Genomic DNA, 26,423 nt, shown 5'->3' on the forward strand with positions numbered 1-26,423 from the left:
AAGGATATCACATTTCCCATACTTATAGTAAGCAGATCGCATTTCCCATACTTATAGAACGGAGATCGCATTTCCCATACTTATAGTAAGGAGATCGCATTTCCCATACTTATCGTAAGGAGATCGCATTTCCCATATTTATAGTAAGGAGATCGCATTTCCCATACTTATAGTAAGCAGATGGCATTTCCCATACTTACAGTAAGGATATGGCATTTCCCATACTTATAGTAAGGAGTTGGCATTTCCGATACTTATAGTAAGGAGATGGCATTTCCCATACTTATAGTAAGGAGTTGGCATTTCCGATATTTATAGTAAGCAGATGGCATTTCCATACTTATAGTAAGCAGATCGCATTTCCCATAATTATAGTAAGCAGATCGCATTTCCCATATTTATAGTAAGCAGAAGGCATTTCCCATACTTATAGTAAGCAGATCGCATTTCCCATACTTATAGAAAGGAGTTGGCATTTCCCATAATTATAGTAAGCAGATGGCATTTCCCATACTTATAGTAAGGAGATGGCATTTCCCATACTTATAGTAAGGAGTTGGCATTCCGATATTTATAGTAAGGAGTTGGCATTTCCCATAATTATAGTATGGAGATCGCATTTCCCCTACTTATAGTAAGGAGATCGCGTTTCCCAGAGTCGTAACTAGAATTTTTAGAGCCCTGTGCCAGAGAGAGCATTGGTGCCCCCCTCATTTTTCAAAAGGACATAATGCACCCAAAAAAGGGCCATGGCCTCATGGGGAAGGGCCAGGGAAGAGGTATGAGAGGCCAGGAGATGCTGGGGGTGAAATAAGAGGAATCTACAAGCAATGATAATAATCAGAAATTTGACAGGCCCAAACAGCGCCCCCTGACCTGTGGTGCCCTGTGCGATGGCACTGGCCGCAATACCCTAGCTACGGCCCTGGCGTTTCCCTTACTTATAGTAAGGAGATGGCATTTCCCATACTTATAGTAAGGAGATCGCATTTCCCATACTTATAGTAAGGAGATGGCATTTCCCATATTTAAAGTAAGGAGATCGCATTTCCCATACTTATAGTAAGGAGATGACATTTCCCATATTTAAAGTAAGGAGATCGCATTTCCCATACTTATAGTAAGCAGGTGGCATTTCCCTTACTTATAGTAAGGAGATGGCATTTCCCATACTTATAGTAAGGAGATGGCATTTCCATACTTATAGTAAGCAGATCGCATTTCCCATAATTATAGTAAGGAGATCACATTTCCCATATTTATAGTAAGGAGATCACATTTCCCATATTTATAGTAAGGAGATGGCATTTCCCATACTTATAGTAAGGAGATCGCATTTCTCATACTTATAGTAAAGAGATCGCATTTCCCATACTTATAGTAAGCAGATCACATTTCTCATACTTATAGTAAGGAGATCACATTTCTCATACTTATAGTAAGGAGATCACACTTCGAAAAACTTATAGAAAGGAGATCGCATTTCCCATACTTATAGTAAGGAGATGGCATTTCCCATACTTATAGTAAGGAGATCGCATTTCTCATACTTATAGTAAAGAGATCGCATTTCCCATACTTATAGTAAGCAGATCACATTTCTCATACTTATAGTAAGGAGATCACATTTCTCATACTTATAGTAAGGAGATCACACTTCGAAAAACTTATAGAAAGGAGATCGCATTTCCCATACTTATAGTAAGCAGATCGCATTTCCCATACTTATAGTAAGGAGATCGCATTTCCCATACTTATAGTAAGGAGATCACATTTCTCATACTTATAGTAAGGAGATCGCATTTCCCATACTTATAGTAAGCAGATGGCATTTCCCATACTTACAGTAAGGAGATCGCATTTCCCATACTTATAGTAAGGAGATCACATTTCTCATACTTATAGTAAGGAGATCGCATTTCCCATACTTATTGTAAGCAGATGGCATTTCCCATACTTACAGTAAGGATATGGCATTTCCCATACTTATAGTAAGCAGATGGCATTTCCCATACTTATAGTAAGCAGATGGCATTTCCCATACTTATAGTAAGGATATGGCATTTCCCATACTTATAGTAAGCAGATGGCATTTCCATACTTATAGTAAGCAGATCGCATTTCCCATAATTATAGTAAGCAGATCGCATTTCCCATATGTATAGTAAGCAGAAGGCATTTCCCATACTTATAGTAAGCAGATCGCATTTCCCATACTTATAGTAAGGAGATCGCATTTCCGATACTTATAGTAAGGCGATCGCATTTCCCATACTTATAGTAAGGAGTTGGCATTTCCCATAATTATAGTAAGCAGATGGCATTTCCCATACTTATAGTAAGGAGATGGCATTTCCCATACTTATAGTAAGGAGATGGCATTTCCCATACTTATAGTAAGGAGTTGGCATTTCCGATATTTATAGTAAGGAGTTGGCATTTCCCATAATTATAGTATGGAGATCGCATTTCCCCTACTTATAGTAAGGAGATCGCGTTTCCCAGAGTCGTAACTAGAATTTTTAGAGCCCTGTGCCAGAGAGAGCATTGGTGCCCCCCTCATTTTTCAAAGGGACATAATGCACCCAAAAAAGGGCCATGGCCTCATGGGGAAGGGCCAGGGAAGAGGTATGAGAGGCAAGGAGATGCTGGGGGTGAAATAAGAGGAATCTACAAGCAATGATAATAATCAGAAATTTGACAGGCCCAAACAGCGCCCCCTGACCTGTGGTGCCCTGTGCGATGGCACTGGCCGCAATACCCTAGCTACGGCCCTGGCGTTTCCCATACTTATAGTAAGGAGATGGCATTTCCCATACTTATAGTAAGGAGATCGCATTTCCCATACTTATAGTAAGGAGATGGCATTTCCCATATTTAAAGTAAGGAGATCGCATTTCCCATACTTATAGTAAGGAGATGACATTTCCCATATTTAAAGTAAGGAGATCGCATTTCCCATACTTATAGTAAGCAGGTGGCATTTCCCATACTTATAGTAAGGAGATGGAATTTCCCATACTTATAGTAAGGAGATGGCATTTCCATACTTATAGTAAGCAGATCGCATTTCCCATAATTATAGTAAGGAGATCACATTTCCCATATTTATAGTAAGGAGATCGCATTTCCCATATTTATAGTAAGGAGATGGCATTTCCCATATTTAAAGTAAGGAGATCGCATTTCCCATACTTATAGTAAGCAGGTGGCATTTCCCTTACTTATAGTAAGGAGATGGCATTTCCCATACTTATAGTAAGCAGATCGCATTTCCCATAATTATAGTAAGGAGATGACATTTCCCATATTTAAAGTAAGGAGATCGCATTTCCCATACTTATAGTAAGCAGGTGGCATTTCCCTTACTTATAGTAAGGAGATGGCATTTCCCATACTTATAGTAAGGAGATGGCATTTCCATACTTCTAGTAAGCAGATCGCATTTCCCATAATTATAGTAAGGAGATCACATTTCCCACACTTATAGTAAGGAGATTGCATTTCCCATACTTATAGAAAGCAGATCGCATTTCCCATACTTATAGTAAGGAGATCTCATTTCCCATACTTATAGTAAGGAGATCACATTTCCCATACTTATAGTAAGGAGATCGCATTTCCCATACTTATAGTAAGGAGATCGCATTTCTCATACTTATAGTAAGAAGATCGCATTTCCCATACTTATAGTAAGGAGATCACATTTCCCATACTTATAGTAAGGAGATCCCATTTCCCATACTTATAGTAAGGAGATAACATTTCCCATACTTATAGTAAGGCGATCGCATTTCCCATACTTATAGTAAGGAGATCCCATTTCCAATACTTATAGTAAGGAGATCCCATTTCCCATACTTATAGTAAGGAGATCGCATTTCCCATACTTATAGTAAGGAGATCGCATTTCCCATACTTATAGTAAGGAGATGGCATTTCCCATACTTATAGTAAGGAGATCGCATATCCCATACTTATAGTAAGCAGATTGCATTTCCCATATTTATAGTAAGGAGATCGCATTTCCCATACTTATAGTAAGGAGATCGCATTTCCCATACTTATAGTAAGCAGATCGCATTTCCCATACTTATAGTAAGGAGATGGCATTTCCCATACTTATAGTAAGGAGATGGCATTTCCCATACTTATAGTAAGGAGATCGCATTTCCCATACTTATAGTAAGGATATCACATTTCCCATACTTATAGTAAGCAGATCGCATTTCCCATACTTATAGAACGGAGATCGCATTTCCCATACTTATAGTAAGGAGATCGCATTTCCCATACTTATCGTAAGGAGATCGCATTTCCCATATTTATAGTAAGGAGATCGCATTTCCCATACTTATAGTAAGCAGATGGCATTTCCCATACTTACAGTAAGGATATGGCATTTCCCATACTTATAGTAAGGAGTTGGCATTTCCGATACTTATAGTAAGGAGATGGCATTTCCCATACTTATAGTAAGGAGTTGGCATTTCCGATATTTATAGTAAGCAGATGGCATTTCCATACTTATAGTAAGCAGATCGCATTTCCCATAATTATAGTAAGCAGATCGCATTTCCCATATTTATAGTAAGCAGAAGGCATTTCCCATACTTATAGTAAGCAGATCGCATTTCCCATACTTATAGAAAGGAGTTGGCATTTCCCATAATTATAGTAAGCAGATGGCATTTCCCATACTTATAGTAAGGAGATGGCATTTCCCATACTTATAGTAAGGAGTTGGCATTCCGATATTTATAGTAAGGAGTTGGCATTTCCCATAATTATAGTATGGAGATCGCATTTCCCCTACTTATAGTAAGGAGATCGCGTTTCCCAGAGTCGTAACTAGAATTTTTAGAGCCCTGTGCCAGAGAGAGCATTGGTGCCCCCCTCATTTTTCAAAAGGACATAATGCACCCAAAAAAGGGCCATGGCCTCATGGGGAAGGGCCAGGGAAGAGGTATGAGAGGCCAGGAGATGCTGGGGGTGAAATAAGAGGAATCTACAAGCAATGATAATAATCAGAAATTTGACAGGCCCAAACAGCGCCCCCTGACCTGTGGTGCCCTGTGCGATGGCACTGGCCGCAATACCCTAGCTACGGCCCTGGCGTTTCCCTTACTTATAGTAAGGAGATGGCATTTCCCATACTTATAGTAAGGAGATCGCATTTCCCATACTTATAGTAAGGAGATGGCATTTCCCATATTTAAAGTAAGGAGATCGCATTTCCCATACTTATAGTAAGGAGATGACATTTCCCATATTTAAAGTAAGGAGATCGCATTTCCCATACTTATAGTAAGCAGGTGGCATTTCCCTTACTTATAGTAAGGAGATGGCATTTCCCATACTTATAGTAAGGAGATGGCATTTCCATACTTATAGTAAGCAGATCGCATTTCCCATAATTATAGTAAGGAGATCACATTTCCCATATTTATAGTAAGGAGATCACATTTCCCATATTTATAGTAAGGAGATGGCATTTCCCATATTTAAAGTAAGGAGATCGCATGTCCCTTACTTATAGTAAGGAGATAACAATTCCCATACTTATAGTAAGGAGATCACATTTCCCATACTTATAGTAAGGAGATCGCATTTCCCATACTTATAGTAAGGAGATCCCATTTCCCATACTTATAGTAAGGAGATCCCATTTCCCATACTTATAGTAAGGAGATCCCATTTCCCATACTTATAGTAAGGAGATGGCATTTCCCATACTTATAGTAAGGAGATCGCATTTCCCATACTTATAGAAAGCAGATTGCATTTCCCATATTTATAGTAAGGAGATCGCATTTCCCATACTTATAGTAAGGAGATCGCATTTCCCATACTTATAGTAAGCAGATCGCATTTCCCATACTTATAGTAAGGAGATCACATTTCCCATATTTATAGTAAGGAGATCACATTTCCCATATTTATTGTAAGGAGATCGCATTTCCCATACTTATAGAAAGCAGATCACATTTCCCATACTTATAGTAAGGAGATCGCATTTCCCATACTTATAGTAAGGAGAACGCATTTCCCATATTTATAGTAAGGAGATAACATTTCCCATACTTATAGTAAGGAGATCGCATTACCCATACTTATAGTAAGGAGATCGCATTTCCCATATTTATAGTAAGGAGATCGCATTTCCCATACTTATAGTAAGGAAGTGGCATTTCCCATACTTATAGTACGGAGATCGCATTTCCCATACTTATCGTTAAGAAAATGGCATTTCCCATACTTATAGCAAGGAGATCGCATTTCCCATACTTATCGTAAGGAGATCGCATTTCCCATATTTATAGTAAGGAGATCGCATTTCCCATTCTTATAGTAAGGAGATCGCATTTCCCATACTTATAGTAAGCAGATGGCATTTCGCATACTTATAGTAAGGAGATCGCATTTCCCATACTTATAGTAAGGAGATCGCATTTCCCATACTTATAGTAAGCAGATCGCATTTCCCATACTTATAGTAAGGAGATCACATTTCCCATACTTATAGTAAGGAGATCGCATTTCCCATACTTATAGTAAGGAGATCGCATTTCCCATACTTATAGTAAGCAGATCGCATTTCCCATACTTCTAGTAAGGAGATGGCATTTCCCATACTTATAGTAAGGAGATGGCATTTCCCATACTTATAGTAAGGAGATCGCATTTCCCATACTTATAGTAAGGAGATCGCATTTCCCATACTTATAGTAAGCAGATCGCATTTCCCATACTTATAGTAAGGAGATCGCATTTCCCATACTTATAGTAAGGAGATCGCATTTCCCATAATTATAGTAAGGAGATCGCATTTCCCATACTTATAGTAAGGATATCACATTTCCCATACTTATAGTAAGGATATCACATTTCCCATACTTACAGTAAGGATATGGCATTTCCCATACTTATAGTAAGGAAGTGGCATTTCCCATACTTATAGTACGGAGATCGTATTTCCCATACTTATAGTAAGGAGATCGCATTTCCCATACTTATCGTAAGGAGATCGCATTTCCCATATTTATAGTAAGGAGATCGCATTTCCCATACTTATAGTAAGCAGATCGCATTTCCCATACTTATAGTAAGGAGATGGCATTTCCCATACTTATAGTAAGGAGATGGCATTTCCCATACTTATAGTAAGGAGATCGCATTTCCCATACTTATAGTAAGGATATCACATTTCCCATACTTATAGTAAGCAGATCGCATTTCCCATACTTATTGAACGGAGATCGCATTTCCCATACTTATAGTAAGGAGATCGCATTTCCCATACTTATCGTAAGGAGATCGCATTTCCCATATTTATAGTAAGGAGATCGCATTTCCCATACTTATAGTAAGCAGATGGCATTTCCCATACTTACAGTAAGGATATGGCATTTCCCATACTTATAGTAAGGAGTTGGCATTTCCGATACTTATAGTAAGGAGATGGCATTTCCCATACTTATAGTAAGGAGTTGGCATTTCCGATATTTATAGTAAGCAGATGGCATTTCCATACTTATAGTAAGCAGATCGCATTTCCCATAATTATAGTAAGCAGATCGCATTTCCCATATTTATAGTAAGCAGAAGGCATTTCCCATACTTATAGTAAGCAGATCGCATTTCCCATACTTATAGAAAGGAGATCGCATTTCCGATACTTATAGTAAGGCGATCGCATTTCCCATACTTATTGTAAGGAGTTGGCATTTCCCATAATTATAGTAAGCAGATGGCATTTCCCATACTTATAGTAAGGAGATGGCATTTCCCATACTTATAGTAAGGAGTTGGCATTTCCGATATTTATAGTAAGGAGTTGGCATTTCCCATAATTATAGTATGGAGATCGCATTTCCCCTACTTATAGTAAGGAGATCGCGTTTCCCAGAGTCGTAACTAGAATTTTTAGAGCCCTGTGCCAGAGAGAGCATTGGTGCCCCCCTCATTTTTCAAAGGGACATAATGCACCCAAAAAAGGGCCATGGCCTCATAAGGAAGGGCCAGGGAAGAGGTATGAGAGGCCAGGAGATGCTGGGGGTGAAATAAGAGGAATCTACAAGCAATGATAATAATCAGAAATTTGACAGGCCCAAACAGCGCCCCCTGACCTGTGGTGCCCTGTGCGATGGCACTGGCCGCAATACCCTAGCTACGGCCCTGGCGTTTCCCTTACTTATAGTAAGGAGATGGCATTTCCCATACTTATAGTAAGGAGATCGCATTTCCCATACTTATAGTAAGGAGATGGCATTTCCCATATTTAAAGTAAGGAGATCGCATTTCCCATACTTATAGTAAGGAGATGACATTTCCCATATTTAAAGTAAGGAGATCGCATTTCCCATACTTATAGTAAGCAGGTGGCATTTCCCTTACTTATAGTAAGGAGATGGCATTTCCCATACTTATAGTAAGGAGATGGCATTTCCATACTTATAGTAAGCAGATCGCATTTCCCATAATTATAGTAAGGAAATCACATTTCCCATATTTATAGTAAGGAGATCACATTTCCCATATTTATAGTAAGGAGATGGCATTTCCCATATTTAAAGTAAGGAGATCGCATTTCCCATACTTATAGTAAGCAGGTGGCATTTCCCTTACTTATAGTAAGGAGATGGCATTTCCCATACTTATAGTAAGGAGATGGCATTTCCATACTTATAGTAAGCAGATCGCATTTCCCATAATTATAGTAAGGAGATGACATTTCCCATATTTAAAGTAAGGAGATCGCATTTCCCATACTTATAGTAAGCAGGTGGCATTTCCCTTACTTATAGTAAGGAGATGGCATTTCCCATACTTATAGTAAGGAGATGGCATTTCCATACTTATAGTAAGCAGATCGCATTTCCCATAATTATAGTAAGGAGATCACATTTCCCACACTTATAGTAAGGAGATCGCATTTCCCATACTTATAGAAAGCAGATCGCATTTCCCATACTTATAGTAAGGAGATCTCATTTCCCATACTTATAGTAAGGAGATCACATTTCCCATACTTATAGTAAGGAGATCGCATTTCCCATACTTATAGTAAGGAGATCGCATTTCTCATACTTATAGTAAGAAGATCGCATTTCCCATACTTATAGTAAGGAGATCCCATTTCCCATACTTATAGTAAGGAGATCACATTTCCCATACTTATAGTAAGGAGATAACATTTCCCATACTTATAGTAAGGAGATAACATTTCCCATACTTATAGTAAGGAGATCGCATTTCCCATACTTATAGTAAGGAGATCCCATTTCCCATACTTATAGTAAGCAGATCGCATTTCCCATACTTATAGTAAGGAGATCGCATTTCCCATACTTATAGTAAGGAGATGGCATTTCCCATACTTATAGTAAGGAGATCGCATTTCCCATACTTATAGTAAGGATATCACATTTCCCATACTTATAGTAAGCAGATGGCATTTCCCATACCTACAGTAAGGATATGGCATTTCCCATACTTATAGTAAGCAGATGGCATTTCCCATACTTATAGTAAGGATATGGCATTTCCCATACTTATAGTAAGCAGAAGGCATTTCCCATACTTATAGTAAGGATATGGCATTTCCCATACTTATAGTAAGCAGATCGCATTTCCCATAATTATAGTAAGGAGATCACATTTCCCATACTTATAGTAAGCAGATGGCATTTCCCATACTTATAGTAAGGAGATGGCATTTCCATACTTATAGTAAGCAGATCGCATTTCCCATACTTAAAGTAAGGAGATCTCATTTCCCATACTTATAGTAAGCAGTTGGCATTTCCCATACTTATAGTAAGGAGATCGCATTTCCCATACTTATAGTAAGGAGATCGCATTTCCCATACTTATAGTAAGGAGTTGGCATTTCCCATACTTATAGTAAGGAGATCGCATTTCCCATACTTATAGTAAGGAGATCGCATTTCCCATACTTATAGAAAGCAGATCGCATTTCCCATACTTATAGTAAGGAGATCGCATGTCCCTTACTTATAGTAAGGAGATAACAATTCCCATACTTATAGTAAGGAGATTGCATTTCCCATACTTATAGTAAGGAGATCCCAATTCCCATACTTATAGTAAGGAGATCCCATTTCCCATACTTATAGTAAGGAGATCCCATTTCCCATACTTATAGTAAGGAGATCCCATTTCCCATACTTATAGTAAGGAGATGGCATTTCCCATACTTATAGTAAGGAGATCGCATTTCCCATACTTATAGAAAGCAGATTGCATTTCCCATATTTATAGTAAGGAGATCGCATTTCCCATACTTATAGTAAGGAGATCGCATTTCCCATACTTATAGTAAGCAGATCGCATTTCCCATACTTATAGTAAGGAGATCACATTTCCCATATTTATAGTAAGGAGATCACATTTCCCATATTTATTGTAAGGAGATCGCATTTCCCATACTTATAGAAAGCAGATCGCATTTCCCATACTTATAGTAAGGAGATCGCATTTCCCATACTTATAGTAAGGAGAACGCATTTCCCATATTTATAGTAAGGAGATAACATTTCCCATACTTATAGTAAGGAGATCGCATTACCCATACTTATAGTAAGGAGATCGCATTTCCCATACTTATAGTAAGGAGATCGCATTTCCCATATTTATAGTAAGGAGATCGCATTTCCCATACTTATAGTAAGGAAGTGGCATTTCCCATACTTATAGTACGGAGATCGCATTTCCCATACTTATCGTTAAGAAAATGGCATTTCCCATACTTATAGCAAGGAGATCGCATTTCCCATACTTATCGTAAGGAGATCGCATTTCCCATATTTATAGTAAGGAGATCGCATTTCCCATTCTTATAGTAAGGAGATCGCATTTCCCATACTTATAGTAAGCAGATGGCATTTCCCATACTTATAGTAAGGAGATCGCATTTCCCATACTTATAGTAAGGAGATCGCATTTCCCATACTTATAGTAAGCAGATCGCATTTCCCATACTTATAGTAAGGAGATCACATTTCCCATACTTATAGTAAGGAGATCGCATTTCCCATACTTATAGTAAGGAGATCGCATTTCCCATACTTATAGTAAGCAGATCGCATTTCCCATACTTCTAGTAAGGAGATGGCATTTCCCATACTTATAGTAAGGAGATGGCATTTCCCATACTTATAGTAAGGAGATCGCATTTCCCATACTTATAGTAAGCAGATCGCATTTCCCATACTTATAGTAAGGAGATCGCATTTCCCATACTTATAGTAAGCAGATCGCATTTCCCATACTTATAGTAAGGAGATCGCATTTCCCATACTTATAGTAAGCAGATAGCTTTTCCCATACTTATAGTAAGGAGATCGCATTTCCCATAATTATAGTAAGCAGATCGCATTTCCCATACTTATAGTAAGGAGATGACATTTCCCATACTTATAGTAAGGAGATCGCATTTCCCATACTTACAGTAAGGAGATGGCATTTCCCATACTTATAGTAAGGAGATCGCATTTCCCATACTTATAGTAAGGAGATGGCATTTCCCATACTTATAGTAAGGAGATCGCATTTCCCATACTTATAGTACGGAGATCGCATTTCCCATATTTATAGTAAGGAGATCGCATTTCCCATACTTATAGTAAGGAGATCGCATTTCCCATACTTATAGTAAGGAGATCGCATTTCCCATACTTACAGTAAGGATATGGCATTTCCCATACTTATAGTAAGGAAGTGGCATTTCCCATACTTATAGTACGGAGATCGTATTTCCCATACTTATAGTAAGGAGATCGCATTTCCCATACTTATCGTAAGGAGATCGCATTTCCCATATTTATAGTAAGGAGATCGCATTTCCCATTCTTATAGTAAGGAGATCGCATTTCCCATACTTATAGTAAGTAGATCACATTTCCCATACTTAGTAAGCAGATGGCATTTCCCATACTTATAGTAAGGAGATCGCATTTCCCATACTTATAGTAAGCAGATCGCATTTCCCATACTTATAGTAAGGAGATGACATTTCCCATACTTATAGTAAGGAGATCGCATTTCCCATACTTATAGTAAGGAGATGGCATTTCCCATACTTATAGTAAGGAGATCGCATTTCCCATACTTATAGTAAGGAGATCACATTTCCCATACTTATAGTAAGGAGATCGCATTTCCCATACTTATAGTAAGGAGATCGCATTTCCCATACTTATAGTAAGGAGATCGCATTTCCCATACTTACAGTAAGGATATGGCATTTCCCATACTTATAGTAAGGAAGTGGCATTTCCCATACTTATAGTACGGAGATCGTATTTCCCATACTTATAGTAAGGAGATCGCATTTCCCATACTTATCGTAAGGAGATCACATTTCCCATACTTATAGTACGGAGATCGCATTTCCCATATTTATAGTAAGGAGATCGCATTTCCCATACTTATAGTAAGGAGATCGCATTTCCCATATTTATAGTAAGGAGATCGCATTTCCCATACTTCTAGTAAGGAGATGGCATTTCCCATACTTATAGTAAGGAGATGGCATTTCCCATACTTATAGTAAGGAGATGGCATTTCCCATACTTATAGTAAGGAGATCGCATTTCCCATACTTATAGTAAGGAGATCGCATTTCCCATACTTATAGTAAGGAGATCGCATTTCCCATACTTATAGTAAGGAGATCACATTTCCCATACTTATAGTAAGGAGATCGCATTTCCCATATTTATAGTAAGGAGATCACATTTCCCATACTTATAGTAAGCAGATCGCATTTCCCATACTTATAGTAAGGAGATCGCGTTTCCCATACTTATAGTAAGCAGATCGCATTTCCCATACTTATCGTAAGCAGATCGCGTTTCCCATACTTCTAGTAAGTAGATTGGGGAGGTCACAGTGTGTTACATGTCCCTACATTGGGGAGGTCACAGTGTGTTACCTGTCCCTATATTGGGTAGGTGACAGTGTGTTACATGTCACTACATTGGGGAGGTCACAGTGTGATACATGTCCCTTCATTGGGGAGGTCACAATGTGATACATGTCCCTACATTGGGGAGGTCACAGTGTGATAAATGTCACTACATTGGGGAGGTCACAGTGTGTTACATGTCACTACATTGGGAAGGTCACAGTGTGTTACATGTCCCTATATTGGGGAGGTCTCTGAATGAGGGCCGGGCTCCATTTTCATGGAGCGTCCTCCTGGACGCTCGTATAGCTGTTGGTCACCACCCACAGGCTATACGAGCGTGCATTGTGATGGCCGCGATGGTCGAGACCATCGCGACCATCGAAATTGCGAGCCGGAGCCTGCGGTTGAGGTTTTCAACCGCAAGCTCCGGAGTGATTTTGGCTCTATCAGAGCCAAAATCACTCCCACTGACATCACTAGTGATGTCAGTGGGCCGGCTTCTGACGGGAGGCGTTCCCGCGGGAACGCCCCCGTCAGGGAGGCACGCCCCCGGCACGCCCACCAAAGGGGGCGTGCTGTCAATCAACATTGACAGCACTCCCCCTTTGATCGGACACAACGAGCGAAGGACTTTCCTTCGCTCGTCGCGTCTGGCGCATGCGCACGACGGAGCTCCCTCCGTCGTGCGCATGCTCAGTCCATAACATCGACCCACTTGCGAGCGGACAGCCGCTCGCGAGTGGGTCTGAATCAGGCCCATAGTGTGTTACATGTCACTACATTGGGGAGGTCACAGTGTTATACATGTCCCTACATTGGGGAGGTCACAATGTGATACATGTCCATACATTGGGGAGGTCACAGTGTTATACATGTCCCTACATTGGGGAGGTCACAATGTGATACATGTCCATAGATTGGGGAGGTCACAGTGTGATAAATGTCACTACATTGGGGAGGTCACAGTGTGTTACATGTCCCTATATTGGGGAGGTCACAGTGTGATAAATGTCCCTACATTGGGGAGGTCACAGTGTGTTATATGTCCCTACATTGGGGAGATCACAGTGTGATACATGTCACTACATTGGGGAGGTCACAGTGTGATACATGTCCCTACATTGGGGAGGTCACAGTGTGATACATGTCCCCACATTGGGGAGGTCACAGTGTGTTACTTGTCCCTATATTGGGGAGGTCACAGTGTGATACATGTCCCTACATTGGGGAGGTCACAGTGTGTTACATGTCACTACATTGGGGAGGTCACAGTGTGATACATGTCCCTACATTGGGGACGTGACAGTTTGTTACATGTCCCTATATTGGGGAGGTCACAGTGTGTTACATGTCACTACATTGGGGAGGTCACAGTGTGATACATGTTCCTACATTGGGGAGGTCACAGTGTGATACATGTCCGCACATTGGGGAGGTCACAGTGTGATACATGTCATTACATTGGGGAGGTCACAGTGTGATACATGTCCCTACATTGGGGAGGTCACAGCGTGATACATGTCCCTACATTGGGGAGGTCACAGCGTAATACATGTCCCTACATTGGGGAGGTCACAGTGTGTTACATGTCGCTATATTGGGGAGGTCACAGTGTGATACATGTCCCTACATTGGGGAGTTCACAGTGTGTTACATGTCCCTACATTGGGGAAGTCACAGTGTGATACATGACCCTACATAGAGGAAGTCACAGTGTGTTACATGTCCGCACATAGGGGAGGTCACAGCGTGATACATGTCCCTACATTGGGGAGGTCACAGTGTGTTACATGTCCCTACATTGGGGAGGTCACAGTGTCTTACATGTCACTACATTGGGGAGGTCATAGTGTGATAAATGTCCCTACATTGGGGAGGTCACAGTGTGATACATGACTCTACATAGGAGAGGTCAAAGCGTGATACATGTCCCTACATTGGGGAGGTCACAGTGAGATACATCTCCCTACATTGGGGAGATCACATTGTGATACATGTCCCCACATAGGGGAGGTCACAGTGTGATACATGTCCCTACATTGGGGAGATCACAGTGTGATACATGTCCCTACATTGGGAAGGTCATAGTGTGATACATGTCCCTACATTGGGGAGGTCACAGTGTGTTACATGTCCCTACATTGGGGAGGTCACAGTGTGATACATGTCCCTACATTGGGGAGGTCACAGTGTGATACATGTTCCCACATTGGGGAGGTCACAACATGATAAATGTCCCTACATTGGGGAGGTCACACTGTGATACATGTCCCTACATTGGGGAGGTCATAGTGTGATACATGTCCCTACATTGGGGAGGTCGCAGTGTGATACATGTCACTACATTGGGGAGGTCATAGTGTGTTATATGTCCCTACATTGGGGAGGTCACAGTGTGATACATTTCCCTACATTGGGGAGGTCACAGTGTGATACATGTCCCTACATTGGGGAGGTCACAGTGTGATACATGTTCCCACATTGGGGAGGTCACAACATGATAAATGTCCCTACATTGGGGAGGTCACACTGTGATACATGTCCCTACATTGGGGAGGTCATAGTGTGATACATGTCCCTACATTGGGGAGGTCGCAGTGTGATACATGTCACTACATTGGGGAGGTCATAGTGTGTTATATGTCCCTACATTGGGGAGGTCACAGTGTGATACATTTCCCTACATTGGGGAGGTCACAGTGTGATACATGTCCCTACATTGGGGAGGTCACAGTGTGATACATGTCCCTACATTGGGGAGGTCACAGCGTGATACATGTCCCTATATTGGGGAGGTCACAGTGTGCTACATGTCCGTACATTGGGGAGGTCACAGTGTGCTATATGTCCGCACATTGGGGAGGTCACAGTGTGATACATGTCCCTACATTGGGGAGGTCACAGTGTGATACATGTCCCTACATTGGGGAGGTCACAGCGTGATACATGTCCCTATATTGGGGAGGTCACAGTGTGCTACATGTCCGTACATTGGGGAGGTCACAGTGTGCTACATGTCCGCACATTGGGGAGGTCACAGTGTGATACATGTCCCTACATTGGGGAGGTCACAGTGTGATACATGTCCCTACTTTGGGGAGGTCACAGTGTGATACATGTCCCTACATTGGGGAGGTCACAGCGTGATACATGTCCCTATATTGGGGAGGTCGCAGTGTGTTACATGTCAGCACATTGGGGAGGTCATAGCATGACACATGTCCCTATATTGGGGAGATCGCAGTGTGCTACATGTCCGTACATTGGGGAGGTCACAGTGTGATACATGTCCCTACATTGGGGAGGTCACAGTGTGATACATGTCCCTACATTGGGGAGGTCACAGCGTGATACATGTCCCTATATTGGGGAGGTCACAGTGTGCTACATGTCCGTACATTGGGGAGGTCACAGTGTGCTACATGTCCGCACATTGGGGAGGTCACAGTGTGATACATGTCCCTACATTGGGGAGGTCACAGTGTGATACATGTCCCTACATTGGGGAGGTCACAGCGTGATACATGTCCCTATATTGGGGAGGTCACAGTGTGCTACATGTCCGTACATTGGGGAGGTCACAGTGTGCTACATGTCCGCACATTGGGGAGGTCACAGTGTGATACATGTCCCTACATTGGGGAGGTCACAGTGTGATACATGTCCCTACTTTGGGGAGGTCACAGTGTGATACATGTCCCTACATTGGGGAGGTCACAGCGTGATACATGTCCCTATATTGGGGAGGTCGCAGTGTGTTACATGTCAGCACATTGGGGAGGTCATAGCATGACACATGTCCCTATATTGGGGAGATCGCAGTGTGTTACATGTCCGCACATTGGGGAGGTCATAGCATGACACATGATTACTATAACTACTTATTACTGTACATGACAGAGAACATGAGATACTGGAAAGCAGACATAGACGACACAGTAACGACACTAATGTACCTTGTAGACTCTTTGGATAAGATGTTTATATAGGTGGTGACGAAACTCTGAAACTTTCTGTGCTGCTCCTCCCACCGATCCTCCACGGAGTAATAATTAGGGAGAGGGGCTCCAAACAAGATCTCGCTCCGCAGGAGGGAACTTTTCAGGTTTTCTGTGGTAAGACCCTCATCCACGTACCAGTAAAATTCGGGATGGGTCATTGCGAGCTTCAGAGAACCTACAAGGAAAATGTTCATTACTGCACGTGCACAATATCAAAATATAACTTTTATTAACGTTTGAAATAAAATTGTTGTCCACAAAATACAAATTTGATTAATGTGCAATCATATAAAAATCTAAAATTTTAATCCAAAAGAAAATAGATATATAAAAGTTGTGCAACCGCTACACAGTATGTCTCCTGTATGTTTAATCTCTTAGTAAATAAAATGATATTCATAATTGATAATAAAAATGTAAGTCGGGTGTCTGTAGAACTGGGGACATATCACATTTATTCCAATAGATACATCTACATTCAATTCATTGACCCCCCCAATGCTACCTCTGTCAACAGAAAATAAAGCTGTATATTCAGGTTCAGGGATGTCTGCATATCAAACAGACGTTATACTGTTTTAAACAGTGACAATGTATGTTCAATTGGGCCGCTTGCTGAAATGAACGTACTGTATTCCTCCGTGTCAAATTAATATAAACCAATATAGGGGATAATTCATGAGGATTACTATTAATATTGACAATCGATATACAGAAGAGAATAACAAACTCACTTAGGAATTGTTGCAAATCCCACAAAATCTGTGACTCATTGTTTATTCAGAAATTCTGTATCATACCAACCAGGAGACATACAGTAAGTGAGGAGCCTCTCCCCGTATCATATCAACCAGGAGACATATAGTAAGTGAGGAGCCTCTCCCCATATCATACCAACCAGGAGACATACAGTAAGTGAGGAGCCTCTCCCCGTATCATACCAACCAGGAGACATACAGTAAGTGAGGAGTCTCTCCCCGTATCATACTAACTAGGAGACATACAGTAAGTGAGGAGCCTCTCCCCGTATCATACCAACCAGGAGACATACAGTAAGTGAGGAGTCTCTCCCCATATCATACCAACTAGGAGACATACAGTAAGTGAGGAGTCTCTCCCCGTATCATACCAACCAGGAGACATACAGTAAGTGATGGGTCTCTCCCCATATCATACCTACTAGGAGACATACAGTAAGTGAGGAGCCTCTCCCCGTATCATACCAACCAGGAGACATACAGTAAGTGAGGGGTTTCTCCCCATATCATACCTACTAGGAGACATACAGTAAGTGAGGAGTCTCTCCCCGTATCATACCAACTAGGAGACATACAGTAAGTGAGGAGTCTCTCCCCGTATCATACCAACTAGGAGACATACAGTAAGTGAGGAGTCTCTCCCTGTATCATACCAACTAGGAGACATACAGTAAGTGAGGGGTCTCTCCCCATATCAAAACAACCAGGAGACATACAGTAACTGAGGAGCCACTCCCGTATCATACTAACTAGGAGACATACAGTAAGTGAGGAGCCTCTCCACGTATCATACCAACCAGGAGACATACAGTAAGTGAGGGGTCTCTCGCCATATCATACCTACTAGGAGACATACAGTAAGTGAGGAGCCTCTCCCCGTATCATACTAACTAGGAGACATACAGTAAGTGAGGGGGTCTCTCCCCGTATCATACCAACCAGGAGACATACAGTAAGTGAGGAGCCTCTCCCCGTATCATAACAACTAGGAGACATACAGTAAATGAGGAGCCTCTCCCCGTATCATACCAACTAGGAGACATACAGTAAGTGAGGAGCCTCTCCCCATATCACACCAACTAGGAGACAAACAGTAAGTGAGTAGCCCCTCCCCGTATCATACCAACTAGGAGACATACAGTAAGTGAGGGGTCTCTCCCCGTATCATACCAACTAGGAGACATACAGTAAGTGAGGAGCCTCTCCCCGTATCATACCAACTAGGAGACATACAGTAAGTGAGGAGTCTCTCCCCGTATCATACAAACTAGGTGACATACAGTAAGTGAGGAGTCTCTCCCCGTATCATACCAACTAGGAGACATACAGTAAGTGAGGAGTCTCTCACCATATCACACCAACTAGGAGACATACAGTAAGTGAGGAGTCTCTCCCCGTATCATACAAACTAGGTGACATACAGTAAGTGAGGAGTCTCTCCCCGTATCATACCTACTAGGAGACATACAGTAAGTGAGGAGTCTCTCCCCGTATCATACCTACTAGGAGACATACAGTAAGTGAGGAGCCTCTCCCCGTATTATACCAATCAGGAGACATACAGTAAGTGAGGGGTCTCTCCCCGTATCATACCTACTAGGAGACATACAGTAAGTGAGGAGCCTCTCCCCGTATTATACTAACTAGGAGACATACAGTAAGTGAGGGGGTCTCTCCCCGTATCATACCAACCAGGAGACATACAGTAAGTGAGGAGCCTCTCCCCGTCTCATACAAACTAGGAGACATACAGTAAGTGAGGAGCCTCTCCCCGTATCATACCAACAAGGAGACATACAGTAAGTGAGGAGCCTCTCCCCATATCACACCAACTAGGAGACATACAGTAAGTGAGGAGCCTCTCCCCGTATCATACCAACTAGGAGACATACAGTAAGTGAGGGGTCTCTCCCTGTATCATACCAACTAGGAGACATACAGTAAGTGAGGGGTCTCTCCCCGTATCATACCAACTAGGAGACATACAGTAAGTGAGGAGCCTCTCCCCGTATCATACAAACTAGGAGGCATACAGTAAGTGAGGAGTCTCTCCCCGTATCATACCAACTAGGAGACATACAGTAAGTGAGGAGTCTCTCCCCGTATCATACCTACTAGGAGACATACAGTAAGTGAGGAGTCTCTCCCCGTATCATACCTACTAGGAGACATACAGTAAGTGAGGAGTCTCTCCCCGTATCATACCAACTAGGAGACATACAGTAAGTGAGGAGCCTCTCCCCATATCATACCAACTAGTAGACATACAGTAAGTGAGGTGTCTCTCCCCATATCATACAAACTAGGGAACATACAGTAAGTGAGGAGCCTCTCCCCGTATCATACCAACCAGGAGACATACAGTAAGTGAGGAGTCTCTCCCCGTATCATACCAACTAGGAGACATACAGTAAGTGAGGAGCTTCTCCCCGTATCATACTAACTAGGAGACATACAGTAAGTGAGGAGCCTCTCCCCGTATCATACTAACTAGGAGACATACAGTAAGTGAGGAGCCTCTCCCCATATTATACCAACTAGGAGACATACAGTAAGTGAGGAGTCTCTCCCCATATCATACCAACTAGGAGACATACAGTAAGTGAGGAGTCTCTCCCAGTATCATACCTACTAGGAGACATACAGTAAGTGAGGAGTCTCTCCCCGTATCATACCTACTAGGAGACATACAGTAAGTGTGGAGTCTCTCCCCGTATCATACCAACTAGGAGACATACAGTAAGTGAGGAGTCTCTCCCCGTATCACACCAACTAGGAGACATACAGTAAGTGAGGAGCCTCTCCCCGTATCATACCAACTAGGAGACATACAGTAAGTGAGGAGGCTCTCCCCGTATCATACCATATAGGAGACATACAGTAAGTGAGGAGTCTTTCCCCGTATCATACCAACTAGGAGACATACAGTAAGTGAGGGGGTCTCTCCCCATATCATACCACCTAGGAGACATACAGTAAGTGAGGGGGTCTCTCCCCGTATCATACCAACTAGGAGACATAAAGTAAGTGAGGGGGTCTCTCCCCGTATCATACCAACCAGGAGACATACAGTAAGTGAGGAGTCTCTCCCCGTATCATACCAACTAGGAGACATACAGTAAGTGAGGAGTCTCTCCCCGTATCATACCAACTAGGAGACATACAGTAAGTGAGGGGTCTCTCCCCATATCACACCAACTAGGAAACATACAGTAAGTGAGGGGTCTCTCCCAGTATCATACCAACCAGGAGACATACAGTAAGTGAGGAGTCTCTCCCCGTATCATACCAACTAGTAGACATACAGTAAGTGAGGAGTCTCTCCACGTATCATACCAACTAGGAGACATACAGTAAGTGAGGGGTCTCTCCCTGTATCATACTAACTAGGAGACATACAGTAAGTGAGGAGTCTCTCCCCATATCACACCAACTAGGAGACATACAGTAAGTGAGGAGCCTCTCCCCGTATCATACCAACTAGTAGACATACAGTAAGTGAGCAGTCTCTCCCCGTATCATACCAACTAGGAGACATACAGTAAGTGAGGAATCTCTCCCCATATCACACCAACTAGGAGACATACAGTAAGTGAGGGGTCTCTCCCAGTATCATACCAACCAGGAGACACACAGTAAGTGAGGAGTCTCTCCCCGTATCATACCAACTAGTTGACATACAGTAAGTGAGGAGTCTCTCCCCGTATCATACTAACTAGGAGACATACAGTAAGTGAGGAGTCTCTCCCCATATCACACCAACTAGGAGATATACAGTAAGTGAGGAGCCTCTCCCCGTATCATACCAACTAGGAGACATACAGTAAGTGAGGGGTCTCTCCCCGTATCATACTAACTAGGAGACATACAGTAAGTGAGGAGTCTCTCCCCGTATCATACCAACTAGGAGACATACAGTAACTGAGGAGTCTCTCCCCATATCACACCAACTAGGAGACATACAGTAAGTGAAGAGTCTCTCCCCGTATCATACTAACTAGGAGACATACAGTAAGTGAGGAGTCTCTCCCCATATCATACCAACTAGGAGACATACAGTAAGTGAGGGGTTCTCTCCCCATATCACACCAACTAGGAGACATACAGTAAGTGAGGAGTCTCTCCCAGTATCATACCAACCAGGAGACATACAGTAAGTGAGGAGTCTCTCCCTGTATCATACCAACTAGGAGACATACAGTAAGTGAGGGGTCTCTCCCCATATCATAACAACCAGGAGACATACAGTAACTGAGGAGCCACTCCCGTATCATACTAACTAGGAGACATACAGTAAGTGAGGAGCCTCTCTCCGTATCATACCAACCAGGAGACATACAGTAAGTGAGGGGTCTCTCCCCATATCATACCTACTAGGAGACATACAGTAAGTGAGGAGCCTCTCCCCGTATCATACTAACTAGGAGACATACAGTAAGTGAGGGGGTCTCTCCCCGTATCATACCAACCAGGAGACATACAGTAAGTGAGGAGCCTCTCCCAGTATCATACCAACTAGGAGACATACAGTAAATGAGGAGCCTCTCCCCGTATCATACCAACTAGGAGACATACAGTAAGTGAGTAGCCTCTCCCCATATCACACCAACTAGGAGACATACAGTAAGTGAGTAGCCTCTCCCCGTATCATACCAACTAGGAGACATACAGTAAGTGAGGGGTCTCTCCCTGTATCATACCAACTAGGAGACATACAGTAAGTGAGGGGTCTCTCCCCGTATCATACCAACTAGGAGACATACAGTAAGTGAGGGGCCTCTCCCCGTATCATACCAACTAGGAGACATACAGTAAGTGAGGAGTCTCTCCCCGTATCATACAAACTAGGTGACATACAGTAAGTGAGGAGTCTCTCCCCGTATCATACCTACTAGGAGACATACAGTAAGTGAGGAGTCTCTCCCCGTATCATACCTACTAGGAGACATACAGTAAGTGAGGAGCCTCTCCCCGTATCATACCAACCAGGAGACATACAGTAAGTGAGGGGTCTCTCCCCGTATCATACCTACTAGGAGACATACAGTAAGTGAGGAGCCTCTCCCCGTATTATACTAACTAGGAGACATACAGTAAGTGAGGGGGTCTCTCCCCGTATCATACCAACCAGGAGACATACAGTAAGTGAGGAGCCTCTCCCCGTATCATACAAACTAGGAGACATACAGTAAGTGAGGAGCCTCTCCCCGTATCATACCAACTAGGAGACATACAGTAAGTGAGGAGCCTCTCCCCATATCACACCAACTAGGAGACATACAGTAAGTGAGGAGTCTCTCCCCGTATCATACCAACTAGGAGACATACAGTAAGTGAGGGGTCTCTCCCTGTATCATACCAACTAGGAGACATACAGTAAGTGAGGGGTCGCTCCCAGTATCATACCAACTAGGAGACATACAGTAAGTGAGGAGCCTCTCCCCGTATCATACAAACTAGGAGGCATACAGTAAGTGAGGAGTCTCTCCCCGTATCATACCAACTAGGAGACATACAGTAAGTGAGGAGTCTCTCCCCGTATCATACCAACTAGGAGACATACAGTAAGTGAGGAGTCTCTCCCCGTATCATACCAACTAGGAGACATACAGTAAGTGAGGGGTCTCTCCCCATATCACACCAACTAGGAGACATACAGTAAGTGAGGGGTCTCTCCCAGTATCATACCAACCAGGAGACATACAGTAAGTGAGGAGTCTCTCCCCGTATCACACCAACTAGGAGACATACAGTAAGTGAGGAGCCTCTCCCCGTATCATACCAACTAGTAGACATACAGTAAGTGAGCAGTCTCTCCCCGTATCATACCAACTAGGAGACATACAGTAAGTGAGAAATCTCTCCCCATATCACACCAACTAGGAGACATACAGTAAGTGAGGGGTCTCTCCCAGTATCATACCAACCAGGAGACATACAGTAAGTGAGGAGTCTCTCCCCGTATCATACCAACTAGTTGATATACAGTAAGTGAGGAGTCTCTCCCCGTATCATACTAACTAGGAGACATACAGTAAGTGAGGAGTCTCTCCCCATATCACACCAACTAGGAGATATACAGTAAGTGAGGAGCCTCTCCCCGTATCATACCAACTAGGAGACATACAGTAAGTGAGGGGTCTCTCCCCGTATCATACTAACTAGGAGACATACAGTAAGTGAGGAGTCTCTCCCCGTATCATACCAACTAGAAGACATACAGTAAGTGAGGAGTCTCTCCCCATATCACACCAACTAGGAGACATACAGTAAGTGAAGAGTCTCTCCCCGTATCATACTAACTAGGAGACATACAGTAAGTGAGGAGTCTCTCCCCGTATCATACCAACTAGGAGACATACAGTAAGTGAGGGGTTCTCTCCCCATATCACACCAACTAGGAGACATACAGTAAGTGAGGAGTCTCTCCCAGTATCATACCAACCAGGAGACATACAGTAAGTGAGGAGTCTCTCCCCGTATCATATCAACTAGGAGACAAACATTAAGTGAGGAGTCTCTCCCTGTATCATACCAACTAGGAGACATACAGTAAGTGAGGAGTCTCTCCCCGTATCATACCAACTAGGAGACATACAGTAAGTGAGGAGTCTCTCCCCGTATCATACCAACTAGGAGACATACAGTAAGTGAGGAGCCTCTCCCCATATCATACCAACTAGGAGACATACAGTAAGTGAGGGGTTCTCTCCCCGTATCATACCAACTAGGAGACATACAGTAAGTGAGGAGTCTCTCCCCGTATCATACCAACTAGTAGACATACAGTAAGTGAGGGGTCTCTCCCCGTATCATACTAACTAGGAGACATACAGTAAGTGAGGGGTCTCTCCCTGTATCACACCAACTAGGAGACATACAGTAAGTGAGGGGTCTCTCCCAGTATCATACCAACAAGGAGACATACAGTAAGTGAGGAGTCTCTCCCCGTATCATACCAACTAGGAGACATACAGTAAGTGAGGAGTCTCTCCCCGTATCATACCAACTAGTAGACATACAGTAAGTGAGGGGTCTCTCCCTGTATCTTACTAACTAGGAGACATACAGTAAGTGAGGGGTCTCTCCCCGTATCACACCAACTAGGAGACATACAGTAAGTGAGGGGTCTCTCCCCGTATCACACCAACTAGGAGACATACAGTAAGTGAGGGGTCTCTCCCCGTATCATACCAACTAGGAGACATACAGTAAGTGAGGGGTCTCTCCCCGTATCACACCAACTAGGAGACATACAGTAAGTGAGGAGTCTCTCCCCGTATCACACCAACTAGGAGACATACAGTAAGTGAGGAGTCTCTCCCCGTATCATACCAACTAGGAGACATACAGTAAGTGAGGGGTCTCTCCCCGTATCACACCAACTAGGAGACATACAGTAAGTGAGGGGTCTCTCCCCGTATCACACCAACTAGGAGACATACAGTAAGTGAGGGGGTCTCTCCCCGTATCATACCAACTAGGAGACATACAGTAAGTAAGGAGTCTCTCCCCGTATCACACCAACTAGGAGACATACAGTAAGTCAGGGGGTCTCTCCCGTATCATACCAACTAGGAGACATACAGTAAGTAAGGAGTCTCTCCCCGTATCATACTAACTAGGAGACATACAGTAAGTGAGGAATCTCTCCCCGTATCATACCAACTAGGAGACATACAGTAAGTGAGGAGTCTCTCCCCGTATCATACTAACTAGGAGACATACAGTAAGTGAGGAGTCTCTCCCCGTATCATACTAACTAGGAGACATACAGTAAGTGAGGAATCTCTCCCCGTATCATACCAACTAGGAGACATACAGTAAGTGAGGGGTCTCTCCCCATATCACACCAACTAGGAGACATACAGTAAGTGAGGGGTCTCTCCCAGTATCATACCAACCAGGAGACATACAGTAAGTGAGGAGTCTCTCCCCGTATCACACCAACTAGGAGACATACAGTAAGTGAGGAGCCTCTCCCCGTATCATACCAACTAGTAGACATACAGTAAGTGAGCAGTCTCTCCCCGTATCATACCAACTAGGAGACATACAGTAAGTGAGGAATCTCTCCCCATATCACACCAACTAGGAGACATACAGTAAGTGAGGGGTCTCTCCCAGTATCATACCAACCAGGAGACATACAGTAAGTGAGGAGTCTCTCCCCGTATCATACCAACTAGTTGACATACAGTAAGTGAGGAGTCTCTCCCCGTATCATACTAACTAGGAGACATACAGTAAGTGAGGAGTCTCTCCCCATATCACACCAACTAGGAGATATACAGTAAGTGAGGAGCCTCTCCCCGTATCATACCAACTAGGAGACATACAGTAAGTGAGGGGTCTCTCCCCGTATCATACTAACTAGGAGACATACAGTAAGTGAGGAGTCTCTCCCCGTATCATACCAACTAGGAGACATACAGTAAGTGAGGAGTCTCTCCCCATATCACACCAACTAGGAGACATACAGTAAGTGAAGAGTCTCTCCCCGTATCATACTAACTAGGAGACATACAGTAAGTGAGGAGTCTCTCCCCGTATCATACCAACTAGGAGACATACAGTAAGTGAGGGGTTCTCTCCCCATATCACACCAACTAGGAGACATACAGTAAGTGAGGAGTCTCTCCCAGTATCATACCAACCAGGAGACATACAGTAAGTGAGGAGTCTCTCCCCGTATCATATCAACTAGGAGACAAACAGTAAGTGAGGAGT

General features: G+C 42.8%; 1 protein-coding gene across 1 annotated transcript in view; it reads right to left on the minus strand.

Annotated features, from left to right (window-relative positions):
* The window catches only part of DISP3 (dispatched RND transporter family member 3), a 363,985-nt gene that overhangs the window by 218,144 nt on the left and 119,418 nt on the right, over window positions 1–26,423 (minus strand). The window contains exon 3 of the mRNA XM_088457578.1: window positions 16,891–17,110. Within this exon, the coding sequence (XP_088313704.1) occupies window positions 16,891–17,110 (220 nt within the window). The remainder of the gene's footprint in view (window positions 1–16,890; window positions 17,111–26,423) is intronic.

The sequence above is a fragment of the Taudactylus pleione genome, unplaced genomic scaffold, assembly GCF_031769625.1.
Source record: "Taudactylus pleione unplaced genomic scaffold, aTauple2 ptg000770l, whole genome shotgun sequence".
In the NCBI taxonomy this organism is placed as follows: Eukaryota; Metazoa; Chordata; class Amphibia; order Anura; family Myobatrachidae; genus Taudactylus; species Taudactylus pleione.